This window comes from Aythya ferina (assembly GCF_964211825.1).
Source record: "Aythya ferina genome assembly, chromosome: 4".
In the NCBI taxonomy this organism is placed as follows: Eukaryota; Metazoa; Chordata; class Aves; order Anseriformes; family Anatidae; genus Aythya; species Aythya ferina.
In genome coordinates, this window is record NC_140300.1 from 73,998,339 (window position 1) to 74,013,633 (window position 15,295).

The following is a 15,295-nucleotide window of genomic DNA, read 5'->3' on the forward strand; positions in this document are numbered from 1 at the left end:
CTAGAACACATAGAAGTCATCCTTCTGTTCCTTTCCATATTTATATAGGTAAGCTATTTACTATTAAGCAGCAGTCTTCTTTTTTCTCTATTTTTTTTTTTCAAACTAGTATGGAAATCTGCTTCAGCAGGAAAAGATGGTGTTTAGTTGGGTTTTTGTTTGTTTTTGTATATAGTAGGGAATAAGAATTTTTGCCATTTATTTCACAAGTCACATGTGAAGTTCTGGACTCTATATGCTTTACACAAGACACTGATTCTGAAGTGTCAGAATGGTTTAAATAGTTTAAGTACACATGACGGTTAATATCTGCTGTTTCTGTCCCTCTCCATCAGCATATGCTAAGAAGAGGAGTCTATCTGTGGAGTTTTACCATCCCCAAAAAGCTAAATTTCTTCATGTATGACCGTACCAATAGACGGTGCCTTTAGCGTGGTCTGGAATAATGCTTACCTGCAGTTACATGAGGGGGTTGTTTGCAATTAAGTGTTCTGTTCTGCAGTTTTTCTCTACATTCGTCCACTCCTAGGAACTTTTAACAGCATCTTTTTCTGCAGAAATACAACATTCTGATTAAAACATCAGGATAACAATATAAAGTCACAGTACTTCATAACCTATGGCTGTCACTTGTTTTTGCTGATTCCTCTAGCTTCGACACTCGGTGTTGAATTGAAAGAACACTATTGCACATAAACTTGCCTAGAGCAAAGTCCAGGATTGATTGTGCTCTTTGTGACCCAGCACGGTGCTGAATCTGAAATTATTTTTAGCAGCGTTATATTTCTACCTCTCTTCCGCTGGTTGCCGACTCTGCAGGGCAGCACCAGTTCCGTAGCTCTGACCTAACGCAGGCCACGGGAGCCAGTGGGACGTTCATAATTTGGGACTTCAATAGAGAGCTCTGAGTTCCAAAAAAATAATTTTATAAGGTAGTGGTTTATATTTTTAGCTCCTATCATTTGTGATTTAAAAGACTTCTTTAAGGACTGTTAAGTGTGCTGTGATCCAGCCAACCTGATCGTGGGTGCTCTGCAGGATATAAAATCAGATATCTGCAGGATATAAAAACAAATATTTTATTTTTTTTTCCTCTCTCCAGAAGGCTTCTTTGATTTCTCTTCTGATAGAAACATTTCCAGGTTTAAAAATTGGCCTTGAGCGCTGTTGTCTGTTAGCAAGGACTGGGCTCCTTTGTGCTGGGCTCCGGGCAGATAAAGGGCTTGGGGGCAGGAGGAGAGGAGTGCAGGTGCTGGGTGTGCTGGCAGCACAGGGGGTGGCTTGGTGAAGATCTGCCAAGTGGCCAGCAAGGTGTGGGGTCGGGGCAGGTGGGAAGAAAGTTGAAGACATTGAAGCAGAGATGCCTGTTGCAATTAATTGTTTGCTGCCTGCAGGAAAGGGTCTGCAACAAGCATGTCTGCCGGCCTGGATGCAATCTGCTTCTGCTCCTGTTCCTTTGGCTTCGCTGTAGGGCCAGCAGCCAAAGGCAGAAAACCTCGCTGAACGTGCGTGTCTCCCACCGCAATACTTGGTGACATGCTGTAAGGAAACTCGAGCCTCTTCACGCGTGTCTGCTCCCCGTTTGCCACCGTCTGCCTCCCCTGAGCCGTGTTTGTGCACTAAAAGTGGTGGAAGGAGGAACACGGCACTGGTAAAACACCCGTGGCTCCAAAGCAGCCGGCGCAGTTAGCGGGCCTGCAGCGAGAGCGGTGTCCCCCTTCCTGCGTTACGCTCACACCCCCTGCCCCTTCTGTTGGCCCTGGGCAGTGCAGAAGAGGTTCTCTGCTCCTGATTTTTCACCTCGTTTTAATTTTGAGGTTTCTTGTTTGGCTGTTCACAGTATTCCTGTCACTCGCAAGAAGTCCATGAGCTCTGCTTGTCCTACCCTGGCTTAGCACTGACTTGCAGTTCCTTCGGGAGACTTGAGGAATTACGAGGTGCCTGTGCTCTTGTCCGGGGCATGGGTGTCTGCAGGAAGAGGGCTTCCTAAATCTTACCTGCCGCCTCTGCTGATGTGCTGTATTCCCAAAGGCTTCGTCCTTCCCTTTGGTTTCTCTGCCTGACTCTTTCACTTTCTTTCCCATCTGTGTCCAATTGAACATTGCCTGTTCTATGTGTTTTTGTCTTACACGTAATACTGGTGCATTCTTTTTTTCCCCTGAAGACATGCTCTATACCCTAGCTTAAATCAGACTTTAAGCCAGTCCTTGAAAGCTAGCAGGTAAGTCAATTATCCTTTTCTGGAGAGGCTCTAAATCAAGTTAGAAAATTGCCCTCTGATGGATGCCAAAGGCACTTGCCTGCCTGCTCCCCCCAGAAGGCATCTCAGCGTTGTAATTGCTTACGTACGGTCCCATAGCATCTAATGATCTCAGCCAGGATTAAATCACGGGAATAATGCCGCATAATGCTGTAAAAAAATAATTAGATAAGGTATGCCTGGGTGACTTTGAAATGTGACTGCAAGGGGAGGTAATGTGGGTATCTTACCTACAAGTGGTTACATTTCTGGGGGTGGCACCGAAGGAGTCTCTCAGTGCCACAGGTGGAATACATGTATGCTGCCTAGCAGGAACCGCGCCACTTGGTCATGGCCCTGGGGCTGCGCAGGGGGCCCTGGGGCTTTCTGGATGTGAGCTGGCCCTGCTCATCCCGGTGCCATTAGGGCATTATATGCCCAACGCATTTTTATTCCTGTAGCAGGTTAGGAGTTCAGTCCTGCAGGTATTCAAGAGCGTTTATTTTAAATGCAAGTGCATGGCTGTCATGTTTTGTTCTGGTAGTGGCGATGGTTTTCTTTGATTTTCTAAAAATGCCCCTAGGTGTCTCGTCAGTGTGTTAGAGAAACTCCTGGCAGCACATACTTGAATAATTTTACAATGGCAAGATACTGCTAGCAGCTTTTTGCTGTGTTCTGAAGGTGCGATGCCAGTTTCTTTGGTAGCAAAACTGGCCTTGGAGGTTGGCCCACATCCCACCCAGAGCCCCTCCCGCCTGCCTGACCTGAAGTACAAGAAAAATCCCCTCTGTAAATCCCCGCTGCAGATTGCTGAGGTTCAGATGCTGTCACTGCCGAACTGAGAGGAGAGGGAGGCAGGAGGATGCTGCAGAGCTCTGCCTGCAGTTGCCCAGGCAACTCGCTTGAAGCTCGGTAAGCACGTGCTCGTCGCCACTGCCATCTTACTGCCCCGTGGCGTTTTGAGGGGAAGAAAACAAACACTGCACGGTGACGAGGAGTGGGAGAAAGGTGAAGGGAAGCACAACCCACCTGTGGTACGTGAAAGAAATGGCTGGGCAGGCAGGAGGGCTGCACTCCTAGAGCAATTTCTGCTGCTGCACCCTGGGTGCTGGCAGTGCTGTGCCGCTGGGGTGCCCGATCCAACACTTAGCCCAATCCAACAGTTTGTGTGAAAGAAAAGACCTGGAAGAAAGTGAGGGGTGGGATGAGTCTGTGTGAAAGTCAGCCCAGTGTGGTGTGATTCCACTCGAGGTCACTCCACCGACACCATTTCTCTCTTTCCTTCAGGCCGGGGCAGAGCTGAACGCTGCCAGGGGAGGGGGCTGCGTCCACAGCGCTCCCAGCAGCAGCCCGGGTTTTCAGGCGGGGACCCCGCGGAGGGCTGTGGCCAGCAGAGGGCAAAGCTGCCACACGCTGCCCGGCTTCACAGGGCCTTGGGCTGTGCCTCACGCCCTAGTCCATCGCACGGGGGAAGCTATGCTGGGGGAAAGAAGCCCCCTGGGGCATCCCCTGCGCTCTTGGGGAGCCCCCAGGCTATGGGAATGCAGCTATTCCTCTCCATCCTGCCCACCGTACCCGCGTGAGGGGGACAACTCGGCCCTGGCACATGAGGCAATGATTTGTTTGGGGTTTTGCAGCGAGAAAGGCTGAGAGTTGTTTTGCCCAGCAGCGAGGACGTCGCTTGTCAGTGGCAGTGCTCTGCTGTGGTCACCTCCAGAGCAGCTTGCAGGCTGAGTGGAAATGTCAGATGTGTCGCTGTGGCCAAAGGCAGGCACGTTTCCACAGTAAGGCAGCTATTAGGTAATTAGAGGTGAGGTAATAGCGAACTAAGAAGCACACGTGACAAAAATCTAGCAAGACTGAATGCTCATGTCAGTCAAAATTTGAGTGTAGTGATTTTACAAGCAGTGATTAAAAAAACACTCCTCGAGCAGGGGGAACATCTTTGCTGCTCTGAGCTCATCACAGAAAGCTGAGAGCACAACTGAAATACAGGTGCAGCTTCTTCAGTGTGTCTCCTGCACAGTGTCAAGCTCACGATGAGGAAGGATGCTGACATGGGGATGGGGCAGGATGGCAGTCCCTCCCGGTGCCAAATATTTCCTTTAAGCCCTGCCTCATTGTCTCACACAAGGCTGGCAAAGATGATGCCAAGGTGGCTCTGGTACTGTGTGCTGGGATAAAACAGGCCCCTTTTTCCATGGGGTGCCTGCCTCTTGCTCCTGGCCTGCTTGCACAGCTCTGGCACTGAAACCCCAAGCTGGGCTAAGAGCAGGAATGTAGGCCAAGCAGCTCCGAATCACCACCTCGGAATCAGTCCTCTTCGTGCGGGGGCTGGGAAATCAAGCCCCGAGCATTGTTTCATCAGATGCTGTCACCATGAGAAAGGCAACAGAAGAATTGAGGGAATTGGCTCGTTATTTACATTTATCCATGTCAGGGCCTTGCCGCAGTCAGAGGCCGCACAGTGGCCATCTTCTGCCTCCCGTCCGTGCTGCCGCAGGGCACGGCCGGGTTCCCAGGGCTTGCTCCCACCTCTGCAGGACACGCTGGTGTTTGTCACAGCCACGGAAAACAAATTCAGCCATGGGGCTCTTCTGCACTGTCCCCACGCTCAGGGCTGAACCTCTGGTTTAGTGGGGTCGGGAGAGGTGTCCCCACAGCCAGGCAGTGCCCTGGTATGTGGCAGGGAGAGGGGAGCCTCTTGCTGCTGGATTTGTCTCCCAAGGAGTACCTGGGCATGTCGCTGGCTCCTCGGTTGTCCCTGCTGTCCCCATCAAATCCACGGCTGCAACAGGCCGTGCACAGGCCCAGGGGTGAGGTATGCCCCCACCTGGGAAAGGCTGGGAGGAAGGGAAGAGAGGGAGTTATTCTGGAAGTAAATGGTAAAATAGATTTGTGAGAAACCAGGAGGGAAAACCTGAAATCCTCATGCTGCAGATGGAGAGTGGCAGCAGGAAAGATGAAGCTAAGTAGGATGAACACTTGGCACAGGGCTCTGGTAGCGAGCTGAAAGGCGTCTCGTGAGCTGTGCTTCACTGCCACAGGGCTTGGTACTGCACTCCCGCTGCTTTACACTCTGGGCTGACCTCGCTGCTGTCCTTGTGGATTCTTCTGGGCCTGTGAGCTCCGACTGAGCCCCGTTTCATCTCTCCCACCTTTCACTTCCCCTGCATCTTGCCTACGCTTACAGCCGATGCCTTGTTTCCTGCTGACTGCCCTAAGCCTGACGAATCTTCCTTAAAACCCCTGCTTTGCTGAAATCTTCAAGCTTTGGTCAGTATGGAGAGCGGCTCCTCTTCCCTGCAGCTATACCCACCTTGAGTTTTAAGCTCCTCTGAGCCTGAACGTGCTTCTGTACAGGTTTGTAAAGATGCAACATGCACACAGTGTTCTTTAATCAGAAATATAACCTCTCCCTGACTAACAACCCATGACTGAAGTGCCTTTCTCCCAGTGGGGGCATGCTAAAAGGCATGCCATGTGTTACAGAAAACCATGGTCCTCCTAAATCTGCATGAACATTTTCCAGTCAGTGTTCAACCTGCTGCTCCAGAACACTGACATCCTTCCCTGCTGGGCACCAGGTCATGTTTAGGTAAAGGCCACTGTGCAGTGCCTGTACAGTAGGTGAAAACTGAGAATGAAAGCAATAAAAGCAACACGTTAGCTGATAATGGGAGAATTATTTGCAGGCGTGGCATAATACCTGTTCAGTAAGCACTAGCTCTGCTGGGTGCCTGCAAGACACGAACCTATTTATCTGCACGTCTGACAAGAGGGGTTTTCTTCTGCTTCACTACGCAGCACCTTGGTACCGAGATAGATGCTGTGCAAGTTTCAGTCTAAAGGGTTTTGTCCAGGGTGGGCAAGGAGGAAAACACCATCCTGCAGCTGGATCCAGCTGCCCACGCAGCTGCCACAGGGTCAGCCATGGGGTGCGCGACAGAAATAATGGAGCCCGAGGTGGGGCTAAACCCTGGCACCAGCAAGCCTGAGTGGTTTTCAGATTAATTAGCTGGTGGACGGAAATTTAGCATGTTCTTAATGCAATAGATATTAGAGAATTTCTCAGCTGAATAAGGGGTAACTTTTTAAATGATTATTTTTATTTTTTTCCTACACTGGTGGGCAGACCGCTGTATACTTAGAAAGGTATTTGGGTGAGGATTTGTGGTAGAGCCCCATGCTTAAATACTGGGGCTGAGGTTTCCCTGGCTGTGTGTGCAGACAGAGGTGAAGCAAGCTGCGGTGGCTGAGGGCTGGAGCCTGGAGCTGAGCACAATTTACTGCCGGGCTGTAATGGGCTCATCTGAACGCAACCAATTTAATTCGCTTTTCTGAGGCGCCTCCCGTAGCTCCACCAGCTGTTCGGGGTTTGCTACAGGAGTCACTGGGGGAAAGCGCATTCCCAGAAATTCTCATCGCTATCAGGAGATCAGCCTTTCTGGCTACACGGCCCCTTGTGGCCCCGAAACGCCTCAGTGCGGGCGGCACGGGCTGAATCTCTCCCCGTTATGTTCCTGCCAGTCCAAGGGGGAGTTGGCAGCTGAAAACAGCACGGAGCGTGCTGACAGCCACACCTGAGAGCACCAGCATTCCCCCGGCACCCCAAAACGCGGCTTTATCGGCGTATTTCCAGGCTGGGGGCTCAGTCGGGGTGCCCTGTGCCACCTCAGGAGCCCTCTGGCAATGAAGCGCTGGTTTGAGGAGGGGGTGCCGGGTGTCCGTGCGCCCGCGGGGCTGCGAGGCGGGTCCTCCCCGCCGTATGTGTCGGAGCTGTCCATGATCTCATCGGCAGCCCGGCCTCCTCCTCCTCCTCCTCCTCCATCTCCTCCTCCTCCTCCTCCTCCGCCGGCTGCGGGCACCCCGCCGCGCCGGCCCCCCCCACCCCCCGGCGGCACCCACCCGCTCCCTCCCGCATCCCCCGCGGGGCCCGGGCGGGCGGCGAGCCCGGAGCCGCCGGCACCGTCCCCGGCAAGGTCACCCCCGCGGCGGAGGGAGCCCCCCGGGGCATGGTGGCGGCCGCGGGGAGCTGAGGAGAGGCGGGCGCCGGGCGGGAAGGAGCCGCGGGGCGAGAAGATGGCCGCCCCCGCGCCCCCCGCCCCGGGAGGCGGCACCTCGCCCCCCGCCGGCCCGCCGCGCCTTCGCCAGGTGGGTGCGCGGGGCGGGGGGCGAGGGCGGCGGGGAGCGGCCCCCTCCGGCTGCCCCGGGGGCTGGGGGGGAGCTGGGGGCTGCCCCGAGGGGGCGGCGGCGAGGGGGGGACCCCGCAAGGTAATGGCCGCCCCCAGGGGGTGCCCTGAGGGGAGAGCCCGGAATGGCCGCCCTGAGGGGGGACCCTGATAGGGGGGGGGGGGCGCTGAGGGAGGGCCCCGTTTCTTCTCTGCTGGTGTCTCCCATCAATAAAGATAATAAAAAATAATCGCGAAAAAAAAAAAAAAAGCCAAATCGCCCCCCCCCAGACCGCCTCGCACGGGGCTGAGGTGCCCTTCGTGGCGCAGCCAGAGGCACGAGTAACGCCGCAGTCCGTGTCACGCACCACCCCGCCAGCCCCCGCACCCCTGCTCCGACCCGCTGCGGGCAGCTCGCAGCGCTGCTGCATTGATTTACATCTCGGGCGCTGCGTGACACCCGTGACACCCGCACCCGGCTCGCTGTCCCTTGGGGGACGGTGGCCGTGCCCCGCCAGCACCCAGCCTTGGCCGTGGGAGCGTGGGGACGGTGCCTTGGCGGTCGGTTTGCTCTCCCGTGTGAAGGTTTTCGTGCTGTCGTGCTAGGATTGATAAATAAAAAGGTGTTGCAAAAGGAGGATTTCCGGTGAGTGATCAGAGTAGCGTGCTACGTATGCATTGAACATAAATCCAAATGTAAATGCCACCCCGTTCTTTTTGTTTCTTCATCATTCGCTGAGACGCTGGCAGTGCTGCTCCTGAGGAAGTGCAGGGCTTCGGCACTCGGACGGGTGTCGGGAAGTTTGGGTGACGATCCCAACTTGTTGGCCCCGTAGCACGCTGGAAGCTTGAGCCGGGTACCTTGAGCAAAATGGCTTTGGCATCAGTTTTCAAGACACGGCTGGTCCCGGCTGGAAACACCAGGAGAACAGCCTCTCTCCCTCGCCCCCAAGTATTTTGGCACTTGCTCATCCCTCCCCAGCTGGGAACCGGAGGAAAGAAGTGTCCTGATTTTAGCAGCTTGGCATTAGGAGAGAGATAAATGAATAGGGCTCTCTCCTGTCCGTTGGCAAGCTTTCCTCAGGGCAGCCAGCGGTACCAGCAGGAGAGGTGACAAGCGCTGGGGGGCAAAAAGCAGTTGCAGGTAGCAAGCAGAGAAGGGCCTGGCCATGAAGAAGCCCCGGGCAGCCTCATGAAAGCTGCCTTTTGCCAGCACATAGGTTTATTCGGTGCGTTTGCTGGATGCAGGGCCATGGTATCACTCCAGGCAGTGATCGAGATGCTCGGTGATGGCTCGCTTCCTGCCTTGATCCCACCCATCTCAAACCCTCTGCTCTCCAGACAGCTCTGGGTCATTACAGCAGGGGAAACACCGGGCTCCCAGTGACCTATTTTGGCAGCGAGAGGTTATCACTGTCAATAGCCATAATTAACAAGCACTCGCCACTCACTGCTGATGAAGATGAAGGAAGTGAAGCCCTGCTAGACCAAGCAGCTGCTTTCAGCTGGGTGGTTCCAAATGTGAGGACAGCTGGCTTTATGGGGAAGGCAGTATGGAAGTAAGATGTGCAGGGGGACAGCAGCACGCCTTGCATGCACCTTGCAGCCCACAGAAAGCCGGGCCCTCGGAGAGGTGATCCGGCAGTCGTGGTGTGAGCAGTCAGAAACAAGCAAAGTGGGCTGGTTTCTGCTCTCCACTCTAGCAATTTCTAGCATTACGGATTGTCTTTTCATGACATTACTCGTTTTATGCAGAACGAAATGACAATGTGATATCCCAAATTAGTAAGTGGAAATCACTCATGAAAAGATTTGACTTATTCAGCTGCTTTACTGTCATCCTATGCATTTTGTCCACTGTATATTTAGAATTATTGTTAATTATGTTTAGAAAGAAATCACTCAGCAGTCATGTTTCAGAACTATGGCTGTAATAGGGTCTGGTCTTTAGTTGAATTTCTACTCTTCAGTAAGGCAACATACATAGGACTTATTGGATGACCTTCACAGGAATTTTAAAAGTACATGAATAAATAAACAAAGCCACTCAAGACCAAGGTAAGGAATGCAACACTGGCTAAACCCAATCAATTTTTCTATAAATCATTACCAACTTCCAACTACACCAAACATCTCTTACACCCTCAGGGGGGAAGGGGAGTAGGACTGGGAGACTACAAAACAGAAGTGGGGTGAATACATGTGCTTGAAACCATTGTCCTGACATTATTCTGTCCAGGTGCAGTTGCCAAAACAGTCCCTCAGGAGAACCGAAATCAACAGCATGCTGAATTCCCACTGTCTACCAACAGTTCTTGAAGCCACTCCTGTTTTTCAGCTTGATATCAAAAGCCATTGAAGATGTTGTTTGAGCTCAAGTTATATTTGGGGAGTTTCTGCTATCAATCAATTTGAGAGACCTTTGAATCTCACCTTTATGTTAAAGATACATCTGGGGATGCTTCCAGAACTGAGGCCATTATTTGCATCTGTGAGCCTGTTTCAGCAGGAGCTTAAACACATGAGTTGTAGCACTTAGATTGTGCTTAGAGTACACCTTGCTGAGTCAAACATTGCAGTCAGATACTACTGAAATTTATCATGTCAAGCTTAGGAACGTACTGAACAAAAGGAGCAAAGACAGTGTAAATTACATCATTGGAGAGCGCAGTGTTTGGAATAGAATGTATGTTGTTTCTCTCATTAGTCATCACATGAGTTAATTCCATTTTTTTTCTTTCTGGTTGCCAAGGCTTTAATTCTGTTGTCAGAAGAAAATTTAAACACTTATCCTCACGCTAAAAAATACAACCATATTAATAAATACATCATTTTAAAACCAAGTATAAAGTGTCTCACATCAAAACACACGGTCTGTAGAAGAAACAAACCAACCAAATTAATTCTGAAGGGGAAGACTGGGATTTTGGGCTGATGTTGTCACTTGGATGTGATTAAATTAACCCTTCTGTGTGTCTCCCCTTGCCCATTTGGCAGACAGGTCCCTTCTTGCAGACTCTGTGGAAGCTCTTCCAGTGCCTGGACCCCAGAACTGCCACAGACTGCCCTCCTCAGCCACCACAAATGTATCACCAGGGAATCCTGTTTGGAGCTAAGATTTTATCTAAGTGTTTCTGTGACTAAAATAAAGCAAACTGGTGTTAAAAAAAACACACACACACGCACAAAAAAAAAAAACACTTTTACTGTTTTCTGTTTCCTAGGAAATATTTTTAATCAGTTCAAGCTGCAAGCTACCTAGCTTGTTGTCAGAAAATATGTATAGTAATAATTCTTCTGTTTACAGGGTAACGTAAAACTAAGGTTGTTTAGTGCTTTGGATTTGAGCTGAGTATATATACTGCTAAAGGAAAATAGGCCAACAATACTAGAGCTTGTGAGTACTGAATTAAACAACACTGTTTGTATGATTTAGTGAAGAATCCAACACCTTTGCTACAAGAAACAGAAGATCCTCTTGCTAATGCTGTAGATGCCTTGAAGGAATGCATCATGTCCAGTGACTTGGCTGCATTCTAAAGCCGAAAGTGAAAAAATGTGAGGCAGAGATACCCAAATATATTGTATTGTGCAAACAGTTCACCGTACAGATATCTTAGAAACAAGAACATGTCAGCAAGAGAAATAAAATCAATGGTAGAGCTAGGCAAGAAGCAGTTTTGCAGTTTTGTGAAGGTTTGGGTTATTCTGCTGCCCCACATCAGGACAAACTTCAACATTTATTTTTTTTTGGTGAAATGGAGAGAAGTGCTTTAGAAGTCCATCTGCCTGGACTGTGAGACACTCAGCTGTAAACTCATTTTCTGCCTTGTTTGGCATAAGAGACTGAAACTGGGTTTCCCACTGCAGTAAGTAACCCTCAGACTGTTTTGGGGTCCTATTTCGAAGACCAGATCTCCTGCTGTAGGTGTCCCACCCATGTTACCTGCCATGGCACCTAGGTACTGCTATCCTGTTGTGCCTCTGAATATGAATGCTCATCACCGAGCATTAAGATCACTTATCTTAATGCAGTGTTTGGTATTAAAAGAAAAGGTGAAGGAGTGTCTTTTATTGTGATTTATCTCATCTCAGTCAAAATTACTTATTGTCAAGCAATACATAGCAGTAACATGGTAATTTTCCCAATGCCTTTATAGATCCCCTGAAATCCCTTTATTCCTTATAATTCTCTCTTGGGAAAAGAACTGTCTGTAAAGTAATGCCTGGAAATGGAAGTCCTCTTTCTTCCCATACAAACCCTCTTTTTCCCAAATATGGCTGGATGTATTTGGCAATCCAAAAATGTTCAAAGGATGTAAGCATTCACAGGTGCCAAACTCATCTTGGAGTGAGAACCAAAGAGAGAGGATCCACCATGGTGTTCAGGCAAAGAGTGCTGCTGTGGACGTGGGAGGATGCAGAGCAGAGCTGTCATTCTGTTTCTCCATGGCAAAATCGTCCTGTACTGCAAATCAGTGAGAGCAAGAAATGCGCTTGAATGCTCAAGAGAGGGGAATACGAGATCTTCAGATTTTACCCAGTACCTCGGTACTAGAACTGGGAGAGCCAGATGTGGGTGAGGCTGGTGAAAATAAGAAGTGTGTCTGGCCTCATGTGCTGTGCCAAACGTGACTCTTGGATGCAGCAGCAGCAGCAGAGCATCTCTCTGCTGAAATGACACCGCTTTGCAGCCTGGCGGGTTACCTAAAACCTAACAGATGTGGTCTGATCGGTATGAGGTCTCCACCTAGGGGCTGACAAAAATCTGTTACCGGGAGCGTTCCAGTTGGTGTGGGGGACTGCAGGAACTGGTTTTCTTTTTGCTTGCTTTTCTCAAGGAGTTTCTCCCTGCAACTCTCCTGTCCCTTTTTATATTTTGCTCTTGTGAAGGCGAAAAAAAATAACCTTCCTGAAAGCTTGTATGCTACTGCAATGGCAGAGGTGATCTTCTGGACCATTTGTACTACTTGTACTTACATATTACTTGGGGTGTTTGGGTGCTGCCTTTTCTAGCCCAGTGCTCTTTACCCCATTCCCCAGGGCTTTCCTGCTGCAGGATATCCTAACAGTGGTATTTGAGGATACCTGAAGCTTCTCTTCCATGGCTTGTTTAGGTTGATGCTCCTACCAGCCCACTCTTGTTGTAGCTTTGCCTTGAATATTGTGTCGTTTCCCTTCACCTCTTTGCTGGCGTGGAGCCTAGTTCCATAATGTCAAAAATTAGATTGGTTTGAATTCCCCATTATCAAGGATTCTTTGGACTTTAATTTGATTCCAACTTATTTTTAATCTTACCTTCTGCTACTATTAAGGATTAGAAGTCATTTGTTCAAAACTTGAATGACTTGAAAACCAGCATAGTGAAATGCTTGCTTAGGCATCACGGCACTGAGTAAAGAGAACAGCTACCAAAATGAACATTTTTATTTCTGTGAACTGTAGATGCCATATCAAAGGAAAAAATGCGCTAGAAAATGGCTTCTCACCAATTTTAAATGATGAAACATAACGCATAATGAACCTGTTACATAATAGATATAGGCTAATGTAAGAAAAAGTAATTATGGTTAGTGCATAAATGACTACATGTGTCTAGATTATATACAAAAATTACTATGCTGCAATGTTATTTAGGTTGCAAAGTCAAACACTCAGTAATTACAAGCTAATAGAATTAAGGACTGTGCAATGTTAATTCTTTCCCCTTCCCTGTCTGTCCTTTACACTGATTCAGTCTCTGGAGAAAATGGCTTAAGTGGTCCTAGAAATGGAATTGCAATATATGATAACGCACTGTAGGATAACAAACATATTTCTGCCACACTGACAATTTTTTTTTATTCTTTTTAACGCCCACAATCAAAAAACGGGAAGCAGTAATTTTTGAAAGCTTGCTTCCCAGCCAAACATGAAGGGAATTTGCAAGCAGAAATTAAAGGTACAGCTCCGGCTCCAGGTTTTCACCCCTGCAAATTTTTCTTGTTACCTAGGGGCTGGGCCTTGGCATATGGTTGGGTGGCATGGAGATTATCTAATCCCTGAAGGAGAAGAGCGTGTACATAAGGGAGAGGAGTTATTTTTAAATGCTTGCTTTCTGTAGCAGTCAGTTAAGGAATCACAAATGATGATGCTTCGAAGGGGTATGTTGCAATGGATTGCACACAAAGCACATACCAGGGAGGATGGATGGGAAGTACAACCACACTAATTCCTGGCACTGCCTAAAGCTGATGGTGTAGATAAAGGCTAAGAGGGATACTTTCCAAAAGTAAATGTGGTTCGAAGGTTAGCCTGCTGCTTACAGTTCAGCTCAGCATTTGTGCTTCAGTCACCCGAACACAATTGAGTCTTGAGGCAGGCAACAGAGATACTGGAGTTTTTTAAAAAATGCGGCAAACATTCTCCATGATAAAAATCTTGTATGTGCAAAATTACAGCAAATGCTTTATATTTAGTTCTGTGTTCATGACATATGATAGCTGCAAAGTAGAGTCTATGAGATACCATGACTGCAGATTGATTAATTTTAGTCAAAGGAGCGGTCTGCGATCCCAAAAATTAGTAGTATTAATAAATCCTTTTGATCATACAGGAGACTCTGGAGTGAGGGAACTACAATGAATGGTCCCAATTTATGCAGAAACCAAGTACAAAGATTTATCACTGTCATGAAAACCAGTTTAGCCTGAGCTAGCGTTTTTAAGCTTGCTATAAAAGGAAGAATTAAAGGGTTCAAATCCATTCCTGTTCCAGTCTGGCCTTTTCTTAGTTTATGGAAGAGCTGGAAAAAAAAGGTAAATTAAGTCCAAGCATAGATTCTGTCAATGAGTATTAAATACATTCCCAGCCTAAGTTAGTAAATACTGTCAGGTGCTATGATGTATGTGTAGCATCAGGGGATATCTAAGTCAGGTGGGAAGGAAAACAGGTAAGTTGTTGTTCAAGTATTATGGCTTGCTCCTGGGCATATAAAGATAAAACTGGATGAGTTTGTATTTATTAAATGGACAAAACATCCTGGTAGAGACACCCCTGAGGTGCCTGGCTGCAGGCCTGCAGGGGCTGGGACACAAAGCTGGAGCACCAGAGCCAAAGGCCGCTTGCTGCTTAGCCCCACTGCGGTTTTTCACTTGATAAGCAAAGCAAGTGAAGCACAACCAGACAGAGACACTGAGAGGGCTTCTAGGGCAAGGCACCCCTGGGGGGAGACACCCAGGGGCTGGGAGACCCTGGCTGGATCTGAAGGCTTGCTGGGCAGCCCTTGGTGGCATTTAGGGATGTGAGGAGAGACTAGTGATCGTGCAGGAGAACAGCTAATGGTGAGGAGTATTATCCCTCCTGAAGTCTCAGGGAAAGGATTTCCTTAAACTTATCAGTCTTTTACTGCTTTTTTTGTTGGCTTAGCCCGGTGCCTCAGCCCTCACACCTGCTAGCAGCCTTGTGGGCACATCTGTGGTATGGCTCCAGCCAAGGAGCCTGCTTGAGGGCCATGATAACACAGGCAGCTGGTACTAATTTTGAAGCAGGACCATTACACTCAGATCCTGTAACTCACCCAGCTGGTCGCTTACTGGGCAGCCACCGAGAAGGTGCTAGAAGCAGCATGTAGGAAGAGACTTTGAAGAAGTTTGCGTTACCTCAGCAGAGCTCTATCATTGGTAAGGGTGAGGCTGTTTTAGGCTTGTTGCTGGTGGACAATCACTGAGGTAGTGGTTTATATTCCTTTCAATGCGACTGCTTAAGGGATGTGTTGGTATTAGAGTTATTCTGCTTCGATTTCTGAAGTTTCTCTGTGTGCTTGCTCATTTATGCTTATATATCCAATGAGAAGAAGAGAGCATTTGAGCGAAACTTGGTTTTCTTCTGGAGATTTCCCTCCCTT

The 15,295-nt window shown here is 48.9% G+C and overlaps 1 protein-coding gene across 18 annotated transcripts in view; it reads left to right on the plus strand.

Moving 5' to 3' along the window:
* The first annotated feature begins 7,110 nt into the window (after positions 1-7,110).
* ANK2 (ankyrin 2) overlaps positions 7,111-15,295 on the plus strand; it is a 339,161-nt gene continuing 330,976 nt past the window's right edge. For 12 of the 18 annotated variants that reach the window (XM_084518975.1, XM_084518977.1, XM_084518974.1 and 9 more), the window contains exon 1: positions 7,120-7,393. In XM_084518975.1, the coding sequence (XP_084375101.1) occupies positions 7,322-7,393 (72 nt within the window). In that variant the 5' untranslated portion in view covers positions 7,120-7,321. Of the gene's footprint in view, positions 7,394-15,295 lie in introns of all 18 variants that reach the window. The other 6 variants (XM_084518971.1, XM_084518993.1, XM_084518982.1 and 3 more) reach the window with 3 other exon arrangements.